Source organism: Ovis canadensis, chromosome 2 (genome assembly GCF_042477335.2).
Source record: "Ovis canadensis isolate MfBH-ARS-UI-01 breed Bighorn chromosome 2, ARS-UI_OviCan_v2, whole genome shotgun sequence".
In the NCBI taxonomy this organism is placed as follows: domain Eukaryota; kingdom Metazoa; phylum Chordata; class Mammalia; order Artiodactyla; family Bovidae; genus Ovis; species Ovis canadensis.
The window spans coordinates 174,766,065-174,792,196 of NC_091246.1; the positions used below are offsets into that span (position 1 = coordinate 174,766,065).

Sequence of the window (26,132 nt, forward strand, 5' to 3'; positions counted from 1 at the left end):
TCCTGAGTTACTGCTGAGTTCCAGGCATAGCTGATTACTTTTTGCTGGTCTGTTTTCAGTCTTGCCTTCACACAGATCAGAAAATGATCCCTTTCCCAGATGTGCTCAGGATCATTATAATTCCAGTTAGGATCTGAGGAGGGGTGCCAGGGTCCAGGGAATTTGAAGTGGGGATGGAGTCAGCAAGGAAAATCTTATTTATTTAGAAATATAAAGAGAGATTAGGAAAGAATAGTGTAGTAGGAAAATAAGTGGAGAAAAGAGGCTGAACAATTTGGTTTACACAGGAGACCAATAAAGTTCCAAGACAAGGAACTTGCACCATCTACGTAGGCCACTGGCGCCCACTTGAATAGCGGAGGGTGCCCCACCTTGGGCTCCCTCTTGCGTGGGTCTTAGAAGCCAGGGCAAATAAGTAGACACGGAGAGCCTCTGTGCTCCAGATGGGAATTCAGCCAGAAAAGGGAGAAAATAATGACATGGGGGAGCCAAGTATCGGTGCCAGACCCACAACTTTATTTTCAAAAGCAGCTTATATACCCCAAGTTGTACATAAAGGAATAATGGAATATGCAGAGTTATGCGGGGACAGCAGTCCTGACCCTTATTGAGACCAGGCTTTCTTTTTGCATACCTTCCCACATACAAAAGGTCTTAGGTTGTTTTACATCATCTTCCAGCCAGAGGGCCTGTTAACATTTTTATGGCTCTTTTCCTAGATAAATGTCTATCAACCAGAAAACTCTTTTTCCCTTGAAGTGTTTTTTCTTTAATCTGCATCACCCTCAAAGTACTAAATAAAGTTATATTCCTGTAGAACAAAAGTGCAGTAGGTAATAACAAAGAAAGTACTTAACTCAAGGATCTAATGTTGCTAATACCAGGGCTACTACCTGTTTTTTCTACATACCAACTATATCAACAAATAAAAGATGTGAAAACTTGGCAGCAAGTATTGGCTCAACAAATGAAACCCTTAATCAGTCCTACTCTAGTGATTTTGACTCCTTGGAAGCCCCTACATTCCTAGGATGTTTTAAGCTTCCTGTGCCTCTTGCGGTCGGGAGGCAGCAAACAATCACATGTGCAGCTGTAAGAGTCCAGCAGGCAGGCTAGAAAGCCATCAAAGGGTTTTTTGGATTGAAACACTCTTATTATGCCCAGGAGACTTATTATCTAAAAGCTCTAAATTAACTTTTTCCAGAAAAAGGTGGTGGGGGGACAGCCCCCTGTTAATGTCAGAAGAGTAGGTGGAAAGCATAACACAGTAAAGCAGGCAGACTCTGGTTTTGGGGCAGATGCATGAGCAGATCCAGCGAGGCTCCCTTAAGGCCCGACTTGCCTTTGCCTGTCTGGCCCCTTAACCTCATGACCTTTCCCATGGGCAGGACTCCTCATGCTGGCTCCTGGCAGAGGGGACTGCAGTTTTCCCTACTGGGAATTTATCACTTGACATGTGAAGCCCCATAGCATACCTTTGGGCTTCCTTTAAGACCCTAGCATGCTCAGGGTCAGATAGAAAGAAAGAAAGTGAAGTCGCTCAGTCCTGTCAGACTCTCTGCCACCCCATGGCTGGCAGCCTACCAGGCTCCTCCATCTATAGAATTTTCCAGGCAAGGGTACTGGAGTGGGTTGCCATTTCTTTCTCCAGGGGATCTTTCTGACCCAGGGATCAAACCTAAGTCTGCTGCATTGCAGGTAGACACTTTACCATCTAAGCCACCAGGGAAGCCCCCAGGGTCAGATAAAGTTTGGCTAAATATGACCATGATGTCCTTCCATGTCAAGTCAAAGGCCATTGGAATGTATTGGAATGTATCTATATATTTGCCTGTGTCATCTGTATAGCTTCCAAGGTCTTGTTTGATCTGTCTTAGTTCTAAGAGGGAGAATGGCTTATGGACCTAGGTTGGTCTGATTTCTCCTCATTTCAGACATACTCGAGTTGGCTTTTGTGGAGGGGTGTTCCCAGATATGGGAGTATGTTTGGATATGAGGAAGGAGCACTGGCAACTCAGGAGCCATGGGAAGTGAGCCTTCATGTGAAGATTCATTCTCTTGGTTGCCTGTGCCTAACACCATTTGCCTAATAGGCTCACTTTTAGGGCATACAACAATCCTGTACTTAAGACAGAGTTCCTTCGTATCTCTTAGTTGGAAGAAAATCTGGACATAGGGGAATCTCTGTCCATTTCCCTTGTGTTTTTGCAGAATAAGTCTAGCTGCAGGATGGTATTGTAATTTAAATTCCCATCCTCAGGCCAGTGTTCCTTGTCCCCCAGAAGATACCGTGGCCAACAGTGGCACAAAAAAATTTTAAGTGACTTCTCTTTAGGGTTAGAGGATTAAACAGCTTCCAGTTATCAAGGATGCATCTCAAGGGTGTCTGCCAGGAAGTGGATTGGTTATTTCCCATCTGAAAGACAGTCATGACAGGGGGGAAAAGAAACAAGAAAAAAATAATAGGTCTCCTTCAATTTCCATGGGTGGACTTCCTTAGGGGTGAGTCTTTTTGAGACTTATCCTACCCAGTACTGTTGCAACCTGAGAGCCAGGTGTCCCTGGATCAGGGTGCAGATCCCCAGCCAAGCTAAGGTGTGACAGCCTCCTGGAGATCGAATTACCAGGCAGGTTGAGGCAGGTCGGCCTCCCAAGAGTTGGTTCCCTGGATAGTTCAAGGCATGTCGATGCCCTGGGACTCCTGGACTGGCAGGTACCTGAGTAGGTTGAGGCATGACAACATTCTGAGGACCAGATTCCTAGGCAGGTCAAGTCAGGTCAACCTCCTGGGATCCTTGGATTGGAGCCGGGCATCCCCAAGGTCTCCAGTGTGACCAGTGCTGGGTAGGACTAAAGGGTTGTAATTTTAACTCATTGGCAGCTGGTTCACCACAGATGGGAATAGATATCACAATGTAAAGCAATCCGAGCCTGTGCCCTGAGACTGTGAACCTGGTAAAGCAGCCATAAGCCTTATCCTCTTACTGCTCTAAGGGAATGTAAGTCACTGATTTCTTCCCCTACTCCTCCATAAGAGCAGGTTAGGGTGTCTCCATTGGTAAACATTTCATTGTCATAGGCCCACTTTAGGTAATAACAGAAATAATGACAAAGGAGTGGGTTACCTGGTCCTGTTAGGAGCATTAAGATATTTTAATAAGTGGGATGGAGCAGTGTTGTCTACAAGGGGGCAGGGTCCTGGTTTTAGGAGTTAGTAATTGGCTTAAGAACAAATTGATAAGAGACAACAGACCAGGTGTTCCATAAAAGTAGAGTGGAGATTTGATCCAGGGGTATGTTTGTAACTTTAGGAAAAGGGTGGTAAGGGTTTAGGCCCAAATGGCCTGCAGGGCTAACTCCCAAAGTGGCAAACATTATCCCTGGAAGCCCAATTGCCCTTGAAGGGATGCCAGCAGATGAACTTCCAGCAGGCACTGTGTGCCTGTCACTTGCCTAGCGGGTCCACTGAGAAATAGCTGTTGTCGCACATGTTGTAGGAAACATAGAAAATGAAGGCCTGAATTATCTTGAGATATTGGATATTATACAATATTTCCCTCCCAAGGACTAGCTACTTTCTGTTTGTCCCAAGGGCATAACATAAAACCAATTAAAATCAAATGGGTCCATGATGACAAGTCAAATTCAAATAAACCTTGATCCCCATTCTGCAAGCTAAATGACACACCCAGAGGTGGCAAGACAGTTCCAAGGCACTGTCAAAAGACAGAGGAGTGGTTGGTTCCCCAACGGTTGGGAGGTCCTCCCCCTTATTAGCATATAAGTTCACCTAGCTGGCAGAAAATAGCCACATCACATTCCACGGCTACTGCACTCTCCTCTGTGATGGCCCACACCCTGTGGAGTGTGCTTCTCTCTGAATAGGAACAAATCCACCTCTTACCTATCTTTGTGTCTCTAACTGAATTTTTGCAATGACATCAGATCCTGAGCTTCATTAGGTCCTGAAGCCAGGCACAATGGGTTTTGTGTAGGCTCAAGGCCCCGGGGGAAAAGAGCTGAAAGACAGGAGGAAAAAGCAGTGGGAAAAAACGCACTAAGGAATCCCCTTCATAACCTGCCAGAAAATCTGCTAAATATCTCACCTGTGCTAACAGTTTTCATTGGGCTGATCCTTGGCACAGAACCCCCACCTGCTTGGGCAATGGCTACTGAGGCCCAGCAGATAGTGGAGCCTTTAGGACGCACTGAGGAGTAGCCCCTGCCAGAGTCCCTCAGTTGTACCCGCTGCTGCTCACCTGTTAGTGGGGGCGGGGGGTGGGGGTGAGTTCAAGTAAACAAGAAACGAGAGATTGTTAATGAATTAAGATTTTGTTAGGCATATGTCCTTTCAGCCATAGGCGTGAGGACCTCCTACCTTAACCGGAGGTCTTCTGGAAGCTGAGACTGAGCCACGTGAGCTTTCTGCTGAGTTTGTTTTTTGCTGTCCCAGTTTCCAGTATGCTGGGCTTCTTGTCACTTCCCCGGTGCTGGGTTTGCTTCCTGTTCAGCTTCCACCACAAGAGCGTCTGGCAGAGTTAGACCCCTGCTGTGCATGGCTTCCTCTTTGTGGGGGTGAGAGGAGGTTGTTTCAGCCAGATTAAATCCGACAAATGGCACTATAGATGTCAGGGGAGTGTGTAATTTCCCCGGTTCTGTCTTGTCACAACAAAAATTTGAAGTGACACACGGACCAGCATTACAGCCCTTAGTCAGGCCAGTGTTACAGCTCCGTGTTACAGCTCCATTTTATTTAGAAAGTAAAAGAAAATACATCCTTGAAGCATGAGGGCATGCTGACCCAAAAGACGTTAAGAGAAGAGAGGCGCCTCTTTTTATGTTTTCTCTCCTCCCCCTGAGCCTGCCCTATGTAAATTGGGCTAGACTGGAGGGCTGTTTGTTTTACCTGCGGTTCTCACTCTGCCTCAGACCTTCCTTTGTTCTATTTTCGCAGGCTTTTCCCTTCCTTGTCTTTAAACCATCGCCACTTTGGACTCCTTATTCCTATTCTAACTACCTAACATGTATGATAGCAACTAAACTGAGTTTTTTGTTTGTGTTTGTTTCCTTACTCTCAAGATATTGACATCATTCAGGCAAAGTTGGATTTAACTTTTCTACTTCAGCTCTCTATGTTCAAAAAAAGGCTTGTAACTTATCCCTTTTCCAGAGGATCTTTCCAACCCAAGAATCTAACCAGGGTCTCCTGCATTGCATGCAGATTCTTTACCAGCTGAGCTACCAGAGAAGCCTGATTTAAAACACATATGTCACTTTTCAGTGCAGTAGTATAGAGCTCTATACAGCTGTTCTTCACTGAGAGAAGGTTGAGTTCCTTGATGTGGCGGAATTGACATCTTTTCATTTTTCTTGCAGTATAATGGATCTAAACAGTCCTTCATCATGTGATTTTCTTTGGCTTTTAGTTACTGAAATGCATTCCTATAAAAGATACTAAAATTATGCATATCCTGTGTCCTCAAATAGTTACTATCACTTTATTTGCTTATCTAATATTTCCTCTGTGGATTGTGTGGAAGAGAGGAATAGAGCTCTGATCACATTAGCAAATAGGAAACAAATGAAGTCAAACACAATAACATATTAACATAATGATAGAATTGAGTGAAGAAAAGTCAGAAGTTTGCAAAGTTCAGCATTTTTTGGACACAGGACATGCATACTTTAAATAACTTTTGTAGGAGTATATTTCTGTAACTAAAATAAGGGAAAATCACTTGATGAAGGACTGTTTAGATTCATTATACTGCAAGAAAAATGAAGAGATGTCAAACATAATCAGTAACATCTTTCCTATTGAATGTTTTTATATCTTTCACAGAATTCCCAACTTGTGAACCACTAACTCAGTTTATATGCAAAAGTGGAAGATGCATTAGCAGCAAGTGGCACTGCGACTCTGGCAAGTACCAAATGTTCACTAGACTGCACTGATTTGATTGGAGGCCTGGCTGTCTGTGCAACTTCACTTCTTTCAGAGGTGGTTTGTAAGAGAAGTTTGCCAAGTCCAGCAAAATGGCTGAGACAAGTGGTGAGAGGGCAGCTGGCCTGTCAATGGGGATTAGCCTTAAGGGCAATGGAGCTCAATAGCCATCCCTTGGGGCTATCTATGATGGGGATTTGTTTTCAGATATTATGCTGGATCTAGTCTAAGTCAACAAACAAGATATGAAGGGAACAATTGAGAAAATATCCTGGACAATTCAGGTTCCTCAAAGCATTGATGCAAAATGCTCTGTAATGTGAGGATGGAGTAGTTTATAAATTATTATGTAAGACCCAGATGATCCCAACTCTGTCACCTTGGCTTTCTATGTACAAACGATATTTTTTCTTCACTCAGTTCTATCATTATGTTAAATTATGCCAAATACGGTAAATGAATTATACATAAATTGGTGCAACCTCAGCCATTGGTTTGACTTTAATCTGTTTTCCCTTCACATTCCTCTTGGTTCCCTCCTGCAGCAATTGTTATTACAGAATATAAATCATTGCTAATGATAGCATACAAACAATTTCCTGATATAAATATATACTTAAGAACCAGCGGTGTAAGGGTACAGAGTGAGCCCTCATGTGGGAGAATGGAGAAAAGGGATCTGAATTAAAGATAGTTATAAACACTAGGGCATAGATGTTATAGGTCTAAAAAGTAATTTTCCAACAATAATTATATCACAAGCTGTATCATTTCAGGAAATTCCTACTATCACCATTGTCTTCCCCACTTCATAATTATTTCATGTTGTATAGTTTAATCCAGTCAGTGGTTAGTCATTTCTGAGTGAAATAGAAATTAAGCTTCAAAATCCAAAGTGAAGGATGTTTTCCCCTTTAATTTAGTGGTTGGCATTCAATCAGAAACAAAGCAATATAAAAATGGAAATAATTTTCCCACTGCTCATGGGAAATGTTGATGATTGATTTATCATTCCTTTTTTCAATAACAGAAGAAAGCACTCAATACCAAAAATAAATGCTAAGTATTTCATAAGAAACTGTTTCTCCACGGATAATTTTTCACCACCTGGTGGTTAATGCTTCTTTCCAGATGACGACTGTGGAGATGGGAGTGATGAGGTTGGCTGTGTACATTCCTGCTTTGATAACCAGTTCAGTTGTTCCAGTGGCAGATGTATCCCAGGCCATTGGGCCTGTGATGGTGACAATGACTGTGGAGACTTCAGTGATGAAATAAATTGCACCAGAGAAGGTTAGTAATTTGTAAATCTACAAAACTCAATATCAATTTTAAATTGATATATAATATTTGGAGTATTTTAGAGTGAAATCACAGAAAAAAAAATTTCTCATCACATAAAAAAGTGTTAGTGGAACTGTATAAAATCATTTGTTGATCTCTTTTTCCTTTCTTTTACCTGGTTTCTCAGTCTTTATTCTTTCTTATACTTTAATACCAGCTTAGTGATCTTTACTTCCTATTTCATTAGATGCTTTACTTTAATTTGATGCTTTATATCAGTTCAGTTCAGTCACTCAGTCATGTCCGACTCTTTGCGACCCCATGAATTGCAGCACACCAGGCCTCCCTGTCCATTACCAACTCCCAGAGTTCACTCAAACTTATGTCCATCGAGTCAGTGATGCCATCCAGCCATCTCATCCTCTGTCGTACCCTTCTCCTCCTGCCCCCAATCCCTCCCGGCATCAGAGTCTTTTCCAGTGAGTCAACTCTTTGCATGAGGTGGCCAAAGTATTGGAGTTTCAGCTTTAGCATCAGTCCTTCCAAAGAACACCCAGGACTGGTCTCCTTTAGAATGGACTGCTTGGATCTCCTTGCAGTCCAAGGGACTCTCAAGAGTCTTCTCCAACACCACAGTTCAAAAGCATCAATTCTTTAGTGCTCAGCTTTCTTCACAGTCCAACTCTCACATCCATACATGACCACTGGAAATACCATAGGCTTGACTGGATGGACCTTTGTTGGCAAAGTAATGTCTCTGCTTTTGAATATGCTATCTAGGTTGTCATAACTTTCCTTCCAAGGAATAAGAGTCTTTAAGTTTCATGGCTGCAATCACCATCTACAGTGATTTTGGAGCCCCCAAAAATAAAATCTGATGCTGTTTCCACTGATTCCCCATCTATTTCCCATGAAGTGATGGGACCGGATGCCATGATCTTTGTTTTCTGAATGTTGAGCTTTAAGCCAACTTTTTCACTCTCCTCTTGCACTTTCATCAACAGGCTCCTTAGCTCCTCTTCACTTTCTGCCATAAGGGTGGTGAAATATCTGAGGTTATTGATATTTCTCCTGGCAATCTTGATTCCAGCTTGTGCTTCATCCAGCCCAGCCTTTCTCATGATGTACTCTGCATATAAGTTAACTAAGCAGGGTGACAATATACAACCTTGATGTACTCCTTTTCCTATTTGGAACCAGTCTGTTGTTCCATGTCCAGTTCTAACTGTTGCTTCCTGACCTACATAGAGGTTTCTCAAGAGGAAGGTCAGGTGGTCTGGTATTCCCATCACTCTCAGAATTTTCCACAGTTTCTTGTGATCCACACAGTCAAAGGATTTGGCATAGTCAATAAAGCCGAAACATATGTTTTTCTGGAATTCTCTTGCTCTTTCCATGATCCAACAGATGTTGGCAATTTGATCTCTGGTTCCTCTGCCTTTTTGAAAACCAGCTTGAACATCAGGAAGTTCACGGTTCATGTATTGCTGAAGCCTGGCCTGGAGAATTTTGAGCATTTACTTTACTAGCATGTGAGATGAGTGCAATTGTGCGGTAGTTTGAGCATTCTTTGGCATTGCGTTTCTTTGGAATTGGAATGAAAACTGACCTTTTCCAGTCCTGTGGCCACTGCTGAGTTTTCCAAATTTGCTGGCATATTGAGTGCAGCACTTTCACAGCATCATCTTCCAGGATTTGAAATAGCTCAACTGGAATTCCGTCACCTCCACTAGCTTTGTTCGTAGTGATGCTTTCTAAGGCCCATTTGTCTTCACATTCGAGGATGTCTGGCTCTAGGTGAGTAATCACATCATCGTGATTATCTGGGTCATGGAGATCTTTTTTGTACAGTTCTTCTGTGTATTCTTGCCACCTCTTCTTAATATACCATTTCTGTCCTTTATCAAGTCCATCTTTGCATGAAATGTTCCCTTGGTATCTCTAATTTTCTTGAAGAGATCTCTAGTCTTTCCCATTCTGTTGTTTTCCTCTATTTCTTTGCACTGATCACTGAAGAAGGCTTTCTTATCTCTCCTTGCTATTCTTTGGAACTCTGCATTCAGATGCTCATATCTTTCCTTTTCTCCTTGGCTTTTCGCTTCTCTGCTTTTCACAGCTATTTGTAAGGCTTCCCCAGACAGCCATTTTGCTTTTTTGCATTTCTTTTCCATGGGGGTGGTCTTGATCCCTGCCTCCTGTACAATGTCATGAACCTCATTCCAGAGTTCATCAGGCACTCTATCTATCAGATCTAGTCCCTTAAATCTATTTCTCACTTCCACTGTAAAATCATAAGGGATTTGATTTAGGTCATACCTGAATGGTCCAGTGGTTTTCCCTCCTTTCTTCAATTTGAGTCTGAATTTGGCAATAAGGAGTTCATGATCTGAGTCACAGTCAGATCTTGGTCTTGTTTTTGTTGACTGTATAGAGCTTCTCCATCTTTGGCTGCAAAGAATAAAATCAATCTGATTTCAGTGTTGACCTTCTGGTGATGTCCATGTGTAGAGTCTTCTCTTGTGTTGTTGGAAAAGGTTATTTGCTATGACCAGTGCATTCTCTTGGCAAAACTCTATTAGCCTTTGCCCTGCTTCATTCTGTACTCCAAGGCCAAGTTTGCCTGTCACTCCAGGTGTTTCTTGACTTCCTACTTTTGTATTCCAGTCCCCTATAATGAAAAGGACATCTTTTTTGGGTGTTAGTTCTAAAATGTCTTGTAGGTCTTTCTAGAACTGTTCAACTTCAGCTTCTTCTGCGTTACTGGTTGGTTTAATCCCCTCCAACTTCTAAATTGATGAAACCCCAAGCCCATCCCCAAAGAGGGAAAAAAAGTATTAAGAAAGGCATAATTTCCCTTTTATTTTCACATCAAATTTGTTTCCAAAGGCTGGTTATCATCCCCTATTAAATGTTGAGGTATTACAACTGACTGACCCTCTGGAGTGAAGGAAATAAAGGAGGGAGATCATGACCATGGCTCCCAGCAAATCCATGGGCGACCTGATCTTGTTATTTGCATGGGCAACTCGGCAAAATTTGATCAGCCACAGGAGATGTTCATGAATAAGAAATCATGTTGGAAATATCACAGAAAAATTGTTAGCCTGTCAAAAACTCATACAGCAATAACATTTTAACTAGAAGCTTTCTTTTTTAAGGAATTAATTTTTTAAATTCATTCTTTCATTTATTCTAAAAATATTTGTTGAGAAATTTTCACATGCCAGACTGTGCTTGCACCAAAAGATAGATTAAAGAATGAAAAAAACATGGTCACTGTTCAGTTTTTAAAATCTAGCCTGCAAACAGACAACAAAGTGTGATCATGAGAAATCATCCTCAAAGTGTTTTCCAAGATTATTTCTCTTCTGCAAATATTTGACAACCTATAAGATAGAAAATTTCTAAAGTACTTTCTCTGACATGAATCCCTTTTGTCTTTCTTTTGGTTTTCTTTCTTCGTCTCTTTGTCTGTCACTCTTTCTCTCTTCCTTAATTTCTCTCAATTGTAAGTACTGGAAACATTGCCAGTTACGGAAATTATCTACATAACGCTAGGTTCTTGAAGGAGTAAAGCTTTTTGGTGAATTACCTAAGTGATTTTATTAAAAGAGATATTCTCTGATTTTGATTCTCCCTGTATGACCTGGATTATAATAGTCAAGGCATGATACAAATATGTCACCTAAGAGCCATGAAGCAATGAAACACAGGTACTCATGGTCAGTGGTCTTGACATGATTCATGTCTTTCCCGACAGAGGACAACCCAGAAGCTATAATGAAAACAGAAAATGACTAAGAAAATTTTTGTAACAGTATCTTTTGAAATTTAACATGAACATATTTGAATTTAATTTTGCTTCAAAATCGAGAGGAAGGATAAATCTCTCTCCACCCCCCCCCCCATCTTTATCTCATTCTTGTCTCTTTTTCCTCTCTCACTTTAGTTGGTCCACTAGTACATATGAACTAGAACTTTTTGCTTATAACTAATCTAGAATGGAAAAAGGAAAGGTATACAAAAGATATTTTTCCTCTTTTTATTTATATATTTGAAACATTCATCTGAGGTGTGGTTAACGTTTCATTACTAAATTGGACTTTGAATGCTCACCTCACAGATGTCTCTTTAGGCTCCTCATGAGGTATACATCTGTGGCCTGCTGGCACTGCTCCGTGATGTGCTGTGAAAGATAAATTGCCCCGACATTAATTTGCTTTCATCTCAGAAGTGGGATTCCATCCCTCTTTTCTGTGTGTATGTATCTCTAAGTTAAAATGATCATTGCACATTAAAACGTTTTGGAGAGATTACTTTAGTTTTATGAGTATCCAAAGTGAGTGGTACATCGCCTTATAGGCTCTCTAGACAGTTATTTGGGTTTGGATTATAGAATCAATGCCTAGTTAATGTTAATGACCTTTATCTTTGGGTCATTTTGCTAATATATTATTGTAAAGGAAATACTGTCAATGTGAATACCATGCATTTCTTATATGATTACAGTAATACACTAAGGAAATGATTCAGATAATCCATATGATTCTTGGCCATGTTTCAAGGAAAGAATGAGAAGAACTCCCTGAACTAATTTACGTTTAACTCATTGTAAATTGTACTAAGATTCTCTTGTCAAAAATTCTACTTGGTGAATACAGGTTGTAGGCATTGAGGACAGGCAGCATTCTGGGATGACTTCCATGTAAGACAATCCATAGTATTTCAAATGGCATTTAAATATTTTTATCCATCATTATTTTATGTATTTTGGTATGGAAGGTGTAAAATAACCATGACATATAGAATTGTTATCACTGATCAGGAAGGCCATTTTGTACATGGAGGATTTGTGAGGCCATTGCCAAGGTAAAATAGAAATCTGATGCAATTAGTCATATAATTCAGTCCCAGAACCTGCTGTGGAAGAAAAGAGCAGGGGATTCTGGCTTGACTTTCAGGACTGGCTGTCAAAACTGATCAAATTCACCATATAATTGCTCAGCACTTTGCTTTACACTGCCTATGTAAGCAGAGCAATTGGTGCAGTTTCTCTCAACTCAAACTGTTTTCAAAAGGACAGAAAATACTCTTGAATTAGACTATAATAGTGAAGGAGTAGGAGATATCAAGAGATGAACATTCCATATATAATCTCTATTTCAGCAAATTCCTGAGTTTAAGTTCAATTCATATTCTCTCTGATACCACTTCCAAGAAAATAATTTCTATAGTGATGGTTATTTTTTATCATTAGTATGATTTATATATGGGAAAAGTGTTAATGTCTGGTCCTCTCTGAGATTAATGTTTACTCATCTCTTTCTTCCGTCATATTGTGCTGCTCTTTTCCTCTCTTCCAAACTCCCTGGGGGGCTTCACAGATGGTGCTAGTGGTAAAGAATTTGCCTGCCAATGCAGGAGACATGGGTCCAATCTCTAGGTTGGAAGGTCCCCTGGAGAAGAAAATGGCAACCCACTCCAGTATTCTTGCCTGGAAAAATTCCATGGACAACCTGATGGGCTATGGTCCATGGAGTTGCAAAGAGTCAGACATGACTGAATGACTGAGCACACAGGAAAGAAAATACACATCTTTACAAATCACTACCCAGGAATATACACAGAGTCTACAAGCTTAAGTAGAATACAAGCAATCCATAGCACACAGATTCCGTCCTTTGTTTCAGTGCTTGCTTGTCATTGATTTAGCACTGGTTTCTTTTTGATTCTGAATCCTTTGATTGGTACTTATATCTATGATTACCTTTTTGTAGCTACTGGGTGAATAGTTTTTCAAGTGGAAACATAAGTGAGGCAGGGCCTTCAAAGAATTGGTTATGATAGAACTTTTTATAGAGGCTCAATCCTGGCCATTTATTAAGCATTGAAAGGTTTTTGTTAAAAAACGGTTTTACCTGCAAGTATTTCATGAATAAAAGTAAAATGAGAATTTTATCTGTTTCTTGCAAGTCATTACCTCTCTGGCTGTATCATTTTAAGAGAGAGAGACAGACAAACCGACACTGGACATGTCACATCTATAAAATACCAAATTTTAGTTTTAATCTTATCTCATTGACAGTTTAATTCATTTGAGTTACGTAAACTTTCATTCTTATACTCTTTCTAGAAATTGTCTCAAGCATATTTCACACAGGGCGTTTCTAAAGTTAACATAGGAAAATTATGTAGTCTCTTTAGAGAGTTATTCTCCCATGTCAATTATTATAAAAAATATAATAAGTAATTTCAGCATGTACTTAATGGAGAAGGGAACAGGTTTTCTCTAGAATAGATTTGTCTAAATTTTGTAATTTCTTCCAAATGGAACCTAAATATTTGTCAAATATCTGGACTTTTCTTTATTTGAGGAAGACTTTGACACTGATTTATGGTCATTATTCTTTAATGCCTTCTGTTTGGCTGTATAAAAAGGAAATATTTACTACCTGCTTCATTAAGTGAATGAACTGAGTGGTGCTAGAATGTATGATCTCTTATTTATATCACAAATACAAATTAAATGCAAATTTATGATTTAGTCTGTATTGACCTTCAATTTTGATTTATTATAGTCTTTAATTATTTATTATAAATAAACTTGTTATTATTCTTTAACAAGTTCCAAAATCCATTAGTGAGTAGAGCATATAATATTCTTAGTGTACATACTCACACATACCTCTCTTCTTTTGCTTTAACTGTTTTGCTTATGTTCTTTTGCTTTAACTGTTTTAACTCTGTTTCTGCTTTAGAAACTTCTTTTTATTTTGAGCTTCATCATCATTCATTCATTCATGCATGTATTCATTTACCTCATTATACTCTTGTTCCCAGTTTAAGGAGGGAACAAAGTAATTGTATCTTTGTAGTTTCATAGTCAAGTGCACTAATTGACATACAGTGAGTGTTCAGTAAATAATTTGAGTTAAAGAATCTTTTTTTTCTACCACAATAATCTGTTATATCTCAGAGTCAACCCTTATTTGTTTCATCTTATACATCTAGTAATTTATTCTGTTTCCTCATCCTAGAGTTTATTTCCATGATGATATGCAAGGCTAGGTGCATGGATCTAATCACATACATTTCTTTAACATAGCATAGCCACTTTCATTTATCCCATAAATCTTGGCAATTTTAGCCCAGGATTTGAATAAAATAAAATAGATAAGATGTTTTCCTTATATTTTATTATTTTTTACTTCTTTTTTTATGTCCTCTATGTCCAATACATAGTAAGTTTCAGAAAGACAAGGAAAGTGTAAGTCTGTTTTGTATATATAATTTAACAGTGAGTGCCAGTGAGGAGATTCCATTATGATAATATGGCGTCAAGGGGTTGAGTTAACCAATTTGTCTCCCACAAATTGTCAGACACTCTTATGTTTGTTATTCCATTTAATGCTCAGAATAAGGATTATTCAGAGAGGTTAAGACATTTACCTAGGATTACACAGCTGGAGTTTCAGGGTTTCACAGTTGGAATTTCAAAGGGTAACTGTCCTTTATCCCTGTGTCTAGCTATCTGCTTCTGCAGCTATAGTGTATCTCTATTTTTTTTAACTCTCTATGAAGTAACACTTGTATGATCCCCCAAAAATACTTTCCTTGTCTTTCTGAAACTTACTATGTATTGGACATAGAGGACATTAAAAAAAGAAGTAAAAATAATAAAATATAAGGAAAGCATCCTATCTATTTTATTTTATTCAAATCCTGAGCTAAAATTGCCAAGATTTATGAGGCAAATGAAAGTGGCTACACTATATTAAGGAAAGGTATATGATTAGATCCGTGCACCTAGCCTTGCATATTATCATGGAAATAAACTCTAGGATGAGGAAACAGAAGAAATTACTAGAAGTATAAGATGAATAATTACTACCTTTTTCTTAAGTGTATACTCATTATCACTTGAAAAAGAGAGACATTATTATAGGTCATTGCAATGAAATTTTCCAAAAAGTACTAGAAGGGACCTGGGCCATCACATGAAATCATCACAAGAAGTACATTTGTCTTTTTTTGTCTGTTTGTTTCTAGTCTCCATCCCCCTCACTGACCCCTCCCTCCTCCCAACAGTTCTCCTTGATAGAGTGGATTCTGGAACTTTGTCATTGGAATAGCTGGGGACATTCCAATACAGTGTTTTCAGTCACCCAAGAATAGGTTTCTCTGCCATAAAAGTTTTACCTCATAGGCTCAAAAATTCTAACAAGCTGAAAGAAAATGAAAAGATCATTTAGTTCAGTTTCGTTGTGCAGATGAGAAAAAAAAAATTCAGCTAGATAAAATTATCTTTATGTGTATACAGCAATAACAAAAACTGATGCTACTTCCTAGAAGAAGCTAATAATGTTCTAAGTTAGAAATGTTGAAATTGAGTCTTTTGATACATAAAGACATTTTCAGGAGAGATTTTTGAATTCAAATGATGATGTCAAGTTCTTAGTGGAAAACCCAGAAACTTCTGGCAGTTCTGCCAACCAAAAAGCCATGTATCCTGTCTGGGAGATTGAATCCTTTCAGAGCACTGTAGGTATCAAACTTGATATTTAGCTAAAGACTTTGGGTTACTCGTTTAAGCATAGAGAGAATAGAAATTAACACCAATATCTTTTGACTTCTTATCTACATTAAATACATAGTAAGTTTCAGAAATATAAGAAAAGTTTTTTTGTGCCACAATTTAATCTTAAACACATAGGAAATAAAGTATCAGTAAATACTGTACACAGTCACCTGTCTTGTTTTTCTTTCATGAAAATATACTTCAATTCATTTTTACTAGAACACACAATCAAAAAGAATTGCTATTATTTCTCAGGCACTGAACTTTGCTAACAATTAAGTATTGGATTTGAATTTGGGGATGATCAAATGATGTTATGGATTTAGCAGATTCATATAATCTGTCCTAATATTTTTAAACTACTCTCTTTTAATGAAAATATGGATTGCTACCCAATAAAATGCAATTAAAAGCAAATCTAAATGTCATCTAGTTTTAGAGAGGTATAGTATCTGTTTTCAATGAGATATAACTTTTCTGGCTTAACTTTATTCTCTCATAGATTGATTTATTTTGCTTAGAATCTGTTAACACTGAGATATCAAAACAATGTTAATTATTAATGGATTTTATCCATAGGAAACCTCTTTTTTGTTTTCTAGGAGAAGATAGCTCTTTAAAGGTCATTTTAAATTTAATAATATAGACAACTTTTACATCAAAAACAAAGAAAACTCAAGACTTTTGAATCAATTAATAGCAAAGAGTGTTTTAAGAATCTGTAATTTTCCTAGCAATGTGATTATCAAGAAAAGTAAAATGAATCAGCTAAATATAATTTTAAAAAGAAAATCTTAGAAAAAAATCGTTCCTAGAAATGGAAAGAAACCATTTATCTTCATTTTTACTCTTCAAAAATTAGTAATAGGTCTAAATTTATTCCTAGATAAATTTAGCTTCTACATTAAGACAATAATTATGTACTTTGACACTAAACAAAGTAGCAACTCATTCTATTTTTGCAGGAATAATTAATAAAATCAATAAGTAATAGGAAGACCTAATTTTAATGGAAAATTTTAGCTTGCTTCCAACTCTTTTAATGGAGCTGAACTATAAGGACAAAAGTAAATCAACTTCCACAGCCTTTAAATTCTGCTTCCTTGTTCTAAATTGTGGTTAATGATCAGTGAATTGATAGGACTTGAGGATTCCAGCAGAAAGCACACACATAAGTAAACAAACAGAAAAGAGACAAAGGACATATATAATGTACAAAATAATTAATTCACCTGTCAATAATTGAGTTGTACTCAACCTTTTGTGAGACTAAAGTAAGCAATAGGATAAAACTTTGCATTTTTTCCCATTAAAAAAATAGTTGGTAATTAGCTTCTTTCAGAGCCTATGTGAACCGTCAGCTTTTATTGCTTTATATATGTGATGCATCAGTTGAGTTTGCACTTATATTATATCCTGAAATGCAATGACCAGATTCATCTACTTTGTGTGAGGAAATTTATTTCATGCTGGGTATTTGTGTACACACAGTCTTTCTAAGGAAAATTAACTGTCATTGTCTGAATCACAATCTTTTCTACAGATGACTTTGTTACATAACCTAATCAGCTTAATCTACCATGATCTTCCTGGTATGGAGTACTTCACTGGTATGCAGATCTTTCAGTATAGCATGCTGCTACATTGATATGTATACACTTAATGGGATGTTCTAGAAATCATAGGCAGAATTTAGAACATTTTAGAACACAGATCAGCAAATCTTTTCTGTAGAGTGCTGTAGTAAAATATTTTAGATTTTGCCTATTTCAGCTATCCAGCTCCAGTTTTAGCACCAAAAAAGCCATATACTATTTCTCTACAGATGATTATGACTGTGGGCTTCCCTGGTGGCTCAGTGGTAAAGAATCCGTCTGCAATGCACACATTGTAGGAAGCGCAGTTTCGATACTTGGGTTGGGAAGATCCCCTGGAGGAGAGCATGGCAATCCACTCCAGTATTCTTGCCTGGGGAAGTCCATGGACAGAGGAGCCTGGCAGGCTTCAGGCCATAGGGTTGCAAGGAGTCGGACACTACTGAAGCAGCTTAGCATGCATGCACACACAATTATGACTGTGTTATTATAAAACTTTACTTTCAAAAAGAGGTAGTGGACCCGAATTGGTCTGCTGGTCATAGTTTGTTGACCCTCCTTTAAAATTCAAGTAGAGACACATTCTAAAGGAGTTATAATCCTGAGTGTTTCATAAAATATCAAACTTATTATGAGACAAGGCAGAACACAATGGGGACAGGAAAAGGCCAAAATAGAGAAGAGATAGTAACTTTAAAATTTTACTCTCTGATATTTCCTCCAACATTTATCTCATGTATATGCTTATACATATTCTTTCTACATAATGATGTTCTATACAATTTTAAAATATAAAGTTAAATAATGTCATATTTTTCCAGTAAATATTTGAATCTACTGCAAGCCAGTCATATATCAAAGCCAAGAAGTAAAGTCCTAACAAGGAATATCCACTTTGTAATCTATTTTACTTCATATTTTATATCTAAAATGTCTGTTAAAGTGAATGGTTAATTTCAGCAATGAATGGAAAAATAGATTTCTCAGTTACATAGCCAACTCAACTCATTGTTTACTTAAATTGATATTGTAGAAGTTCATCATCATCATAGTAGAATTCTAGATACCAAACTTTACATTTCTAGTGAACTAAAAATAGTGCTTATGAACTAAACAACAGAATGGGAAAGACTAGAGATCTCTTCAAGAAAATGAGAGATACTAAGGGAACATTTCATGCAAAGATGGGCTCCATAAAGGACAGAAAAGGTATGGAACTAACAGAAGCAGAAGATATTAAGAAGAGGTGGCAAGAATACATAGAACTGTACAAAAAACATCTTCATGACCCGGATAATCACGATGGTGTGATTACTCATCTAGAGCCAGACATCCTGGAATGTGAAGTCAAGTGGGCCTTAGAAAGCATCACTATGAACAAAGCTAGTGGGTGTGATAGAATTCCAGTGGAGCTATTTCAAATACTGAAAGATGATGCTGTGAAAGTGCTACACTCAATATGCCAGCAAATTTGGAAAACTCAGCAGTGGCCACAGAAGTGGAAAAGGTCAGATTTCATTCTAATCCCAAAGAAAGGCAATGCCAAAGAATGCTCAAACTGCCACACAATTGCACTCATCTCACATGCTAGTAAAGTAATGCTCAAAATTCTCCAAGCCAGGCTTCAGCAATACGTGAACCATGAACTTCCTGATGTTCAAGCTGGTTTTAGAAAAGGCAGAGGAACCAGAGATCAAATTGCCAAAATCCGCTGGATCATGGAAAAAGCAAGAGAGTTCCAGAAAAACATCTGTTTCTGTTTTATTGACTATGCCAAAGCCTTTGACTGTGTGGATCACAATAAACAGGAAAATTTTGAAAGAGATGGGAATACAAGACCACCTGACCTGCCTCTTGAGAAATCTATATGCAGGTCAGGAAGCAACAGTTAGAACTGGACATGGAACAACAGACTGGTTCCAAATAGGAAAAGGAGTACATCAAGGCTGTATATTGTCACCCTGCTTATTTAACTTATATGCAGAGTACATCATGAGAAACGCTGGACTGGAAGAAACACAAGCTGGAATCAAAATTGCTGGGAGAAATATCAATAACCTCAGATATGCAGATGACACCGCTCTTATGGCAGAAAGTGAAGAGGAACTAAAAAGCCTCTTGATGAAAGTAAAAGTGGAGAGTGAAAAGGTTGGCTTAAAGCTCAACATTCAAAAAACGAAGATCATAGCATCCGGTCCCATCATTTCATGGGAAATAGATGGGGAAACAGTCGAAACAGTGTCAGACTTTATTTTTGGGGGCTCCAAAATCACTGCAGATGGTGATTGCAGCCATGAAATTAAAAGACGCTTACTACTTGGAAGAAAAGTTATGACCAACCTAGATAGCATATTCAAAAGCAGAGATATTACTTTGCCGACTAATGTCTGTCTAGTCAAGGCTATGGTTTTTCCTGTGGTCATGTATGGATGTGAGAGTTGGACTGTGAAGAAGGCTGAGCACTGAAGAATTGATGCTTTTGAAGAGTGATGTTGGAGAAGACTCTTGAGAGTCCCTTGGACTGCAAGGAGATCCAACGAGTCCATTCTGAAGGAGATCAGCCCTGGGTGTTCTTTGGAAGGAATGATGCTAAAGCTGAAACTCCAGTACTTTGGCCACCTCATGCTAAGGGTTGACTCATTGGAAAAGACTCTGAGGCTGGGAGGGATTAGGGGCAGGAGGAGAAGGGGACAACAGAGAATGTGATGGCTAGATTGCATCACTGACTCGATGGACGTGAATCTGAGTGAACTCCGGGAGTTGGTGTTGGACAGGGAGGCCTTTTGTGCTGCGATTCATGGGGTTGCAAAGAGTGGGACATGACTGAGTGACTGAACTGAACTGAACTGAAAAACAGTGCTTTATTTGACATACATTTCACATAAACACTTGAATTTCCTGGAGGATATTTAATAACATATATTGTTTCAGTATTTTTTCATTATTTTTGTCTCTATATGTCTATATATTTTAATACTAAAAATAGTTTAGTGTTATAATAATTGAGTTTATGCCATGATATCCACACATTTTTTACATTTCCCTCTGTTCAACTTTTCTAACTGACCTAGAAAGTAAGCATCAGAGACTTGAAGTCTGGTCTCTTTATTATTAAATTTTTCGTTAACTCCCTTATGTTAATACATGGTTTAGATAGTCTGATCCAAATTCTTATCCAGATAATCTCCAGCAGAGACTACACCTATGGGTAAAAATGCTTTTTGGAATAGAAAGTAAATCACAGAAATCATGCCCTGGAAGTGTGTTGGCATGGGAAGGTGGAAAGGACCATGATATTATGATATTAATAATCATCTATAAGCTAGATGACAGGCAAGCAGTCATCAAGGTCCAGTGGATGAGGACAAGTTGATTTCAAAGAGACACCCCAAGTTTGACTTCATTATTAGTTCGTATAAGGAACTGTAGAGCCATTGGGCTGCAGTAGTCCCTGGGGAATTCATCCCACATTAGCTGGAGAAGAGCAGGACAGATACCTCCAACAGTCACAACGCAGTTGCTAGTCAGGTAGGTAGACAGGTTTAAACAACCACCCATTGCTAAGGATTTCTAGAAACCAAGGACAGCTAACCCACTTTAGGGAGTGGTTAAGGGCTCACTGAGAAACAGGACAAGCATAGGTTTACACCCTGCTGGTAAATGAAATGAAACAATTGATAAGCTGCCACTCTGATTCTCAATAGTTTCAGGGCAGGTGAAGAATACCTAGACATCTGTAGCCAACTGCTACCATAGGTACAGGAATTATTAATACACAGTGAGTCACTGAAAAACCAGAAAGCAAGCAGGAATGGACACATGACAATTATCAGATGTGCAGGAAGCTTTGTGCACATAGCACTCTTTTTTTTTTTTTTAATTTTCAAAGCATTTTATAACAAATTACAAGTTAAAGTATGTATGTATGTTAGTCACTCAGTCGTGTCTGACTCTGCGACCCCATGGGGTGTGTGGCCCACCAGGCTCCTCCGTCCATGTGATTTTCCAGGCAAGAATACTGGAGTGGGTTGCCATTTCCTTCTCCAAAGTTAAACTCCATTAAAACAAACAAAGGCTTTTGTTTTTGTTTTCTTCTGGATTGGACTCACAATTTAAATAATCCACTAAATTCACAATATCGTTTTAATTATTTTCTCAGGAACACTTAAACATTTCTTATAAATCGAAAAAGTGTATTCTGAATAAGAAAAGCATAGTATAAATATAACTTTTGCAATCCTGATTTTCATTTTTTACCTTAGAGGAGTAGAAAAAGTCCTTTCTGTCTCTATATACTTGCTAGTCTTCTAACTGCAAATATTTAGTCATAATAAATTCATTTAAATATTGGGATAAATTCCACCATCAGTTGCCACATTTCCTCCAGAGTTCTGTGTTTATTTATTTATTAGATTCCCCTAAATTGTATGCTTAGTTTAAATAGCTTTGGGGCAAAAATACAATAAAATTGCATTAGTTAAAATATAACCAGCATCAGCAACATGAAAACATAACAGTAAAACAGCATGAGTATATGCATATAAACATAGTCATCATTTTAACACTCCACTGGGACAGGCCATATTACAAAGATAGATTGAGTGCCAAGCCCTGAAGCTTAAGCAGCTAGGGCTCTGGGGAACCACAGATGCCTGGAACTCAGGTTAGAACGGCCATCACAGCCTCCTTAGAGGAATGCAACATTCCATCCAGGGGAAAATCAACAACTGTTAACAGAAGCTGATTTCATTTGGCAAGGGTGTTAAGAGAAAATAAAACTCCATGACTTTTTTTTCTATTTTCTGGCAGAAGGGGTAGCATTTCTAAACAACAGCATAACAGACATTGAGAAATAGGTTTGGAGTATTTTTAATTGATTGTGAGAAGGTAGCATGAATTAAGGAGAGCAATATGAAAGAGAGTGTGTGTGTGTGTGTTTAATAGTCCACATGACTTAATATAAAGGCTGAGTTTTCCAGCAAATGAAATAGATACACATATATCTCCATGTGTAGATCAATTGTAAACTTTTGGAATCTCCGAGATTTCTCCCTTTCTACTTATTGCCTAAATGCTCCCAAAGTGATGGATACTAACTACATATCTTAGCATATCAGAATCTAGCAGCAGGTCTTTCCATGACTCCCATTGCCTTTAAATCCAAACCATTGAGCATTGCATATAAAACCACTAAGTTCTCTGCTTTCTTCTCTAGTTTTCTCTTTTCTCTCTCCTCCTATCACACACAACACAGAATTTTATGAATGCTGCTGACTTCATTCATAATATTTTTCATCACATTCCACTTTTACCTCTACTTGACTTTCAGTCATGACTTGGAACTCTTCTTATCCTCCGTCATGAGAATTTCTCCTCTGAAATCCCCAAGTCCAGGTTAGATTCCCCCTCTGCATGTTCTCAAAATGTTCTCTCCTACTAAGTCACTGAGGATATATATGTGGAATCTATAAAAATGGTGCAGATGGACCTATTTGCAAAGCAGAAAGAGATACCCAGATGTACAGAAAAAAAGGTATGGACACTAAGTAGGGAAAAAGAGGGTGGGATGAATTGGGAGCTTGGGATTGACATATATTCACTACTACAAATAAAATAGATTACTAATGAGGAACCTATTGTATGGCACAGGGAACTCTACTCAATGCTCTGTGGTGACAATATGTGCTAAGTTGATGACTTAAATCCAAAAAAAAGGGGTATATATATATATATATATATATATATATGTATAACTGATTCACTTTACAGAAGAAACTAATACAACATTGTAAATCAACTATGCTTCAATTAAAATTATTTTAAAATCATGTAGGATATTGCTTTGCAACTACATACATCACCTACTTCCCTGCATGCAGACCATTTTATGATCTTTTCAAAGGCAGAAACTATGCCTTTCACTTTGTACCTAGACTGCAGAAAAAGCCATATCTGGACATTAACTTTATCTTCCTATTTCCACTTTTTCTTCCACACGGCAGCCAGTGAGAATTCAATAATGGAGATTAAATTATATCATCATCACTCCTCTGATTCAAAATCTCTAATTAAAAGATAGTTGTTGAGCTTATTGTACTATAGATGTTGATAAAGCCTTACAAGATCCAGCCCCTGCCTGTCTCTCAGATCTCAATTCACTAATCCACCCTTATTCACTTTCTTCTCCAACTACAGAGCAAAATATGTTTCCTGCTTTGAGTTTTTGCATTTACAATTCCCTTCACCTACTATACTCTTTATCCTAATATGTGTGGCTGGCTCTTTCCCTTCATTTTGGTCTCATCTCAGATATCACCTTCTCAGAGAGACGTCTCTGTTCTCCCTGTCACGATGTCCTTTATACCCAAGTCACTCATGGTAATCATTAAATATGTACATAGTATATTTCTATGTCTTCCTTTATCTGGGAACATGGTAAGATTATACTTCCTGGAAACTTTGTAATTGAGTGGGACCAGCATGAGAGGGCCCAACACAATGTGACTAGCAATGGCTAATGAATTGTGACTCAGAAGCAATGTATTTTTTTTCCTATGCAGCATTGTGTGTGTGTATATGCTTAGTCGCTCAGTCAAGTCCAACTGTTTGCAACCTCATGGACCCTGCCAGGCTCCTCTGTCCTTGGGATTCTCCAGGCAAGAATACTGGAGGGGGTAGCCATTTCCTCCAGCAGGGGATCTTCCCGACCCAGGGGCTGAATTCAGGTCTCCTACATTGCAGGTGGATTCTTTACCATCTGAGACACCAGCATATAACATTACTCTGATCCATTTTCTTATTGAACTTACTGCTTTCTAGATGAATCTAGCTTATTTCCTTGTATAATTGTTTTTTTAATGGGGCAGTGGTAAAGAAAGAAGGCTCTAAAGTTCATTGTTTGGGCTCAAATTTCATCTCTGCTGCTCATCATGTGTATAACCACAAGCAAAGTTTCTGTCTCTGTGAAATGGGTTGCTCTCAATAAGCAGTTCTATTTATTTATGTTTAATTAAATGATAAGGTGCAGCTAGGCAATACTTTTTTTCCCAACTGAGTTTTAATCCAATTTTATATAATTTGAAATATAAGTAAAATTGAATGTAATATAAACTACCATTTACATGGAAGGTATATGGAATAGATGAAAAAGAAATAGGGAAGTGTGAAATTGGTCTCCACATTCCTTTTAGAGTCTTCCACAAGAGTAAAGGAAAGCTCTTGAATGTCTTTCATGAGAGAAAAAAAGCAGCAAAGCATCAGGTATAATTTCTGAGATCTTTTATGAATTCCTAAAGTTTACCTCTAAATCTCTTGAATCTACAAATAACAGAATAAGAAATCCAATCCTAGATAAATATGTATTTTTTGAAATAAAATGAGACTTAAAGAAAGTTATCTCAGATATCGCCTTCTCAGAGAGACATCTGAGACATTAATAGATGAAATGTAAACAAGAAGGCAATCTAAAGGAGAATTGACTCACCATTTAGATTTGAACGTTTTATGATGGTATATCATATTTCCTTCTCCAGATGATATACTTATTTTAAAGTTGATGTAATACGGCTATTTGTGATACCTCTTAATAGATAGTATACCAGTTCACAGAGGTTTAGATATGGATAGTTTATGAGAGAAAAAAAGAAAAGACAGAAGGAAAGAAAAGCCTCAAGGAAATATCATTTTTGTATGTAAATTTAAAAGATAAATGTTTATTTAGAATAATAAAATGAATGAGTATATTCACTTATGAAGCACAAATGGATAAACCAAACAATACCAAGCAAAGCAAAGCAAGGCAAATACAGTTTTAAAAGCCACAAACAGTAGCAGCTTGCTCTCCCTTCATAGATTATGCTTTGATCTGTGTAGTCATAACTTATTATCAGCTGTATATACCATTGAGCTAAAAGACTATGATTCTATATGTAAAGTTACCATATTCCTGGATCAGGAGAAGCAATCTGTTCTCCACAAGCAGTGATTTATATTTCACGAGTCTCTTTTGAAATAGGTTTTTCTATTTAGATTTCTAATATAATTTAATCTTCTTGAGAATTTCCCATTAAGTCATTGAGTTAATTGTTGAGGAAATAATTCAAAAGAACTAGATCTTTGAAACTAAGTCCAAAATGTTTAAAAGAGGCAAAGCATCGCCCTCACAATAATTATTCGTGTAACATGGAATTCCTCCCATTACTACTGACATTTTTGAGTCAGAATTATCATTAAAAACAAAAAAAAGATGAGAGAGGAATTAATATATGGAATAGAATTTGGTCTATGTGATTTAATTTTACTAAGGCTAACAAAATGGTTCAAAAGTAGGTCATTTTAAATGCAAAATGTGTAATTTCTTCTCAAGATTTCCTTGTGTATTACTATTATGTTTACTTATTTATGTAGCCCTCTGATCATAGCAAACACCCTCTTCCAACAACACAAGAGAAGACTCTACACATGGACATCACCAGATGGTCAACACCGAAATCAGATTGATTATATTCTTTGCAGCCAAAGATGGAGAAGCTCTATACAGTTAGCAAAAACAAGACCAGGAGCTGACTGTGGCTCAGATCAGGAACTCCTTATTGCCAAATTCAGACTTAAATTGAAGAAAGTAGGAAAAACCACTAGACCATTCAGGTATGATGTAAATCCAATCCTTTATGATTATACAGTGGAAGTGAGAAATAGATTTAAGGGCCTAGATCTGATAGATAGAATGCCT

The 26,132-nt window shown here is 37.9% G+C and overlaps 1 protein-coding gene across 1 annotated transcript in view; it reads left to right on the forward strand.

Annotated features, from left to right (window-relative positions):
• Positions 1-26,132, forward strand: part of LRP1B (LDL receptor related protein 1B) — a 1,961,274-nt gene that overhangs the window by 1,092,460 nt on the left and 842,682 nt on the right. Inside the window, exons 19-20 of the mRNA XM_069573760.1 lie at positions 5,843-5,923; positions 7,076-7,237. Coding sequence (XP_069429861.1) covers positions 5,843-5,923; positions 7,076-7,237 — 243 coding nt within the window. The remainder of the gene's footprint in view (positions 1-5,842; positions 5,924-7,075; positions 7,238-26,132) is intronic.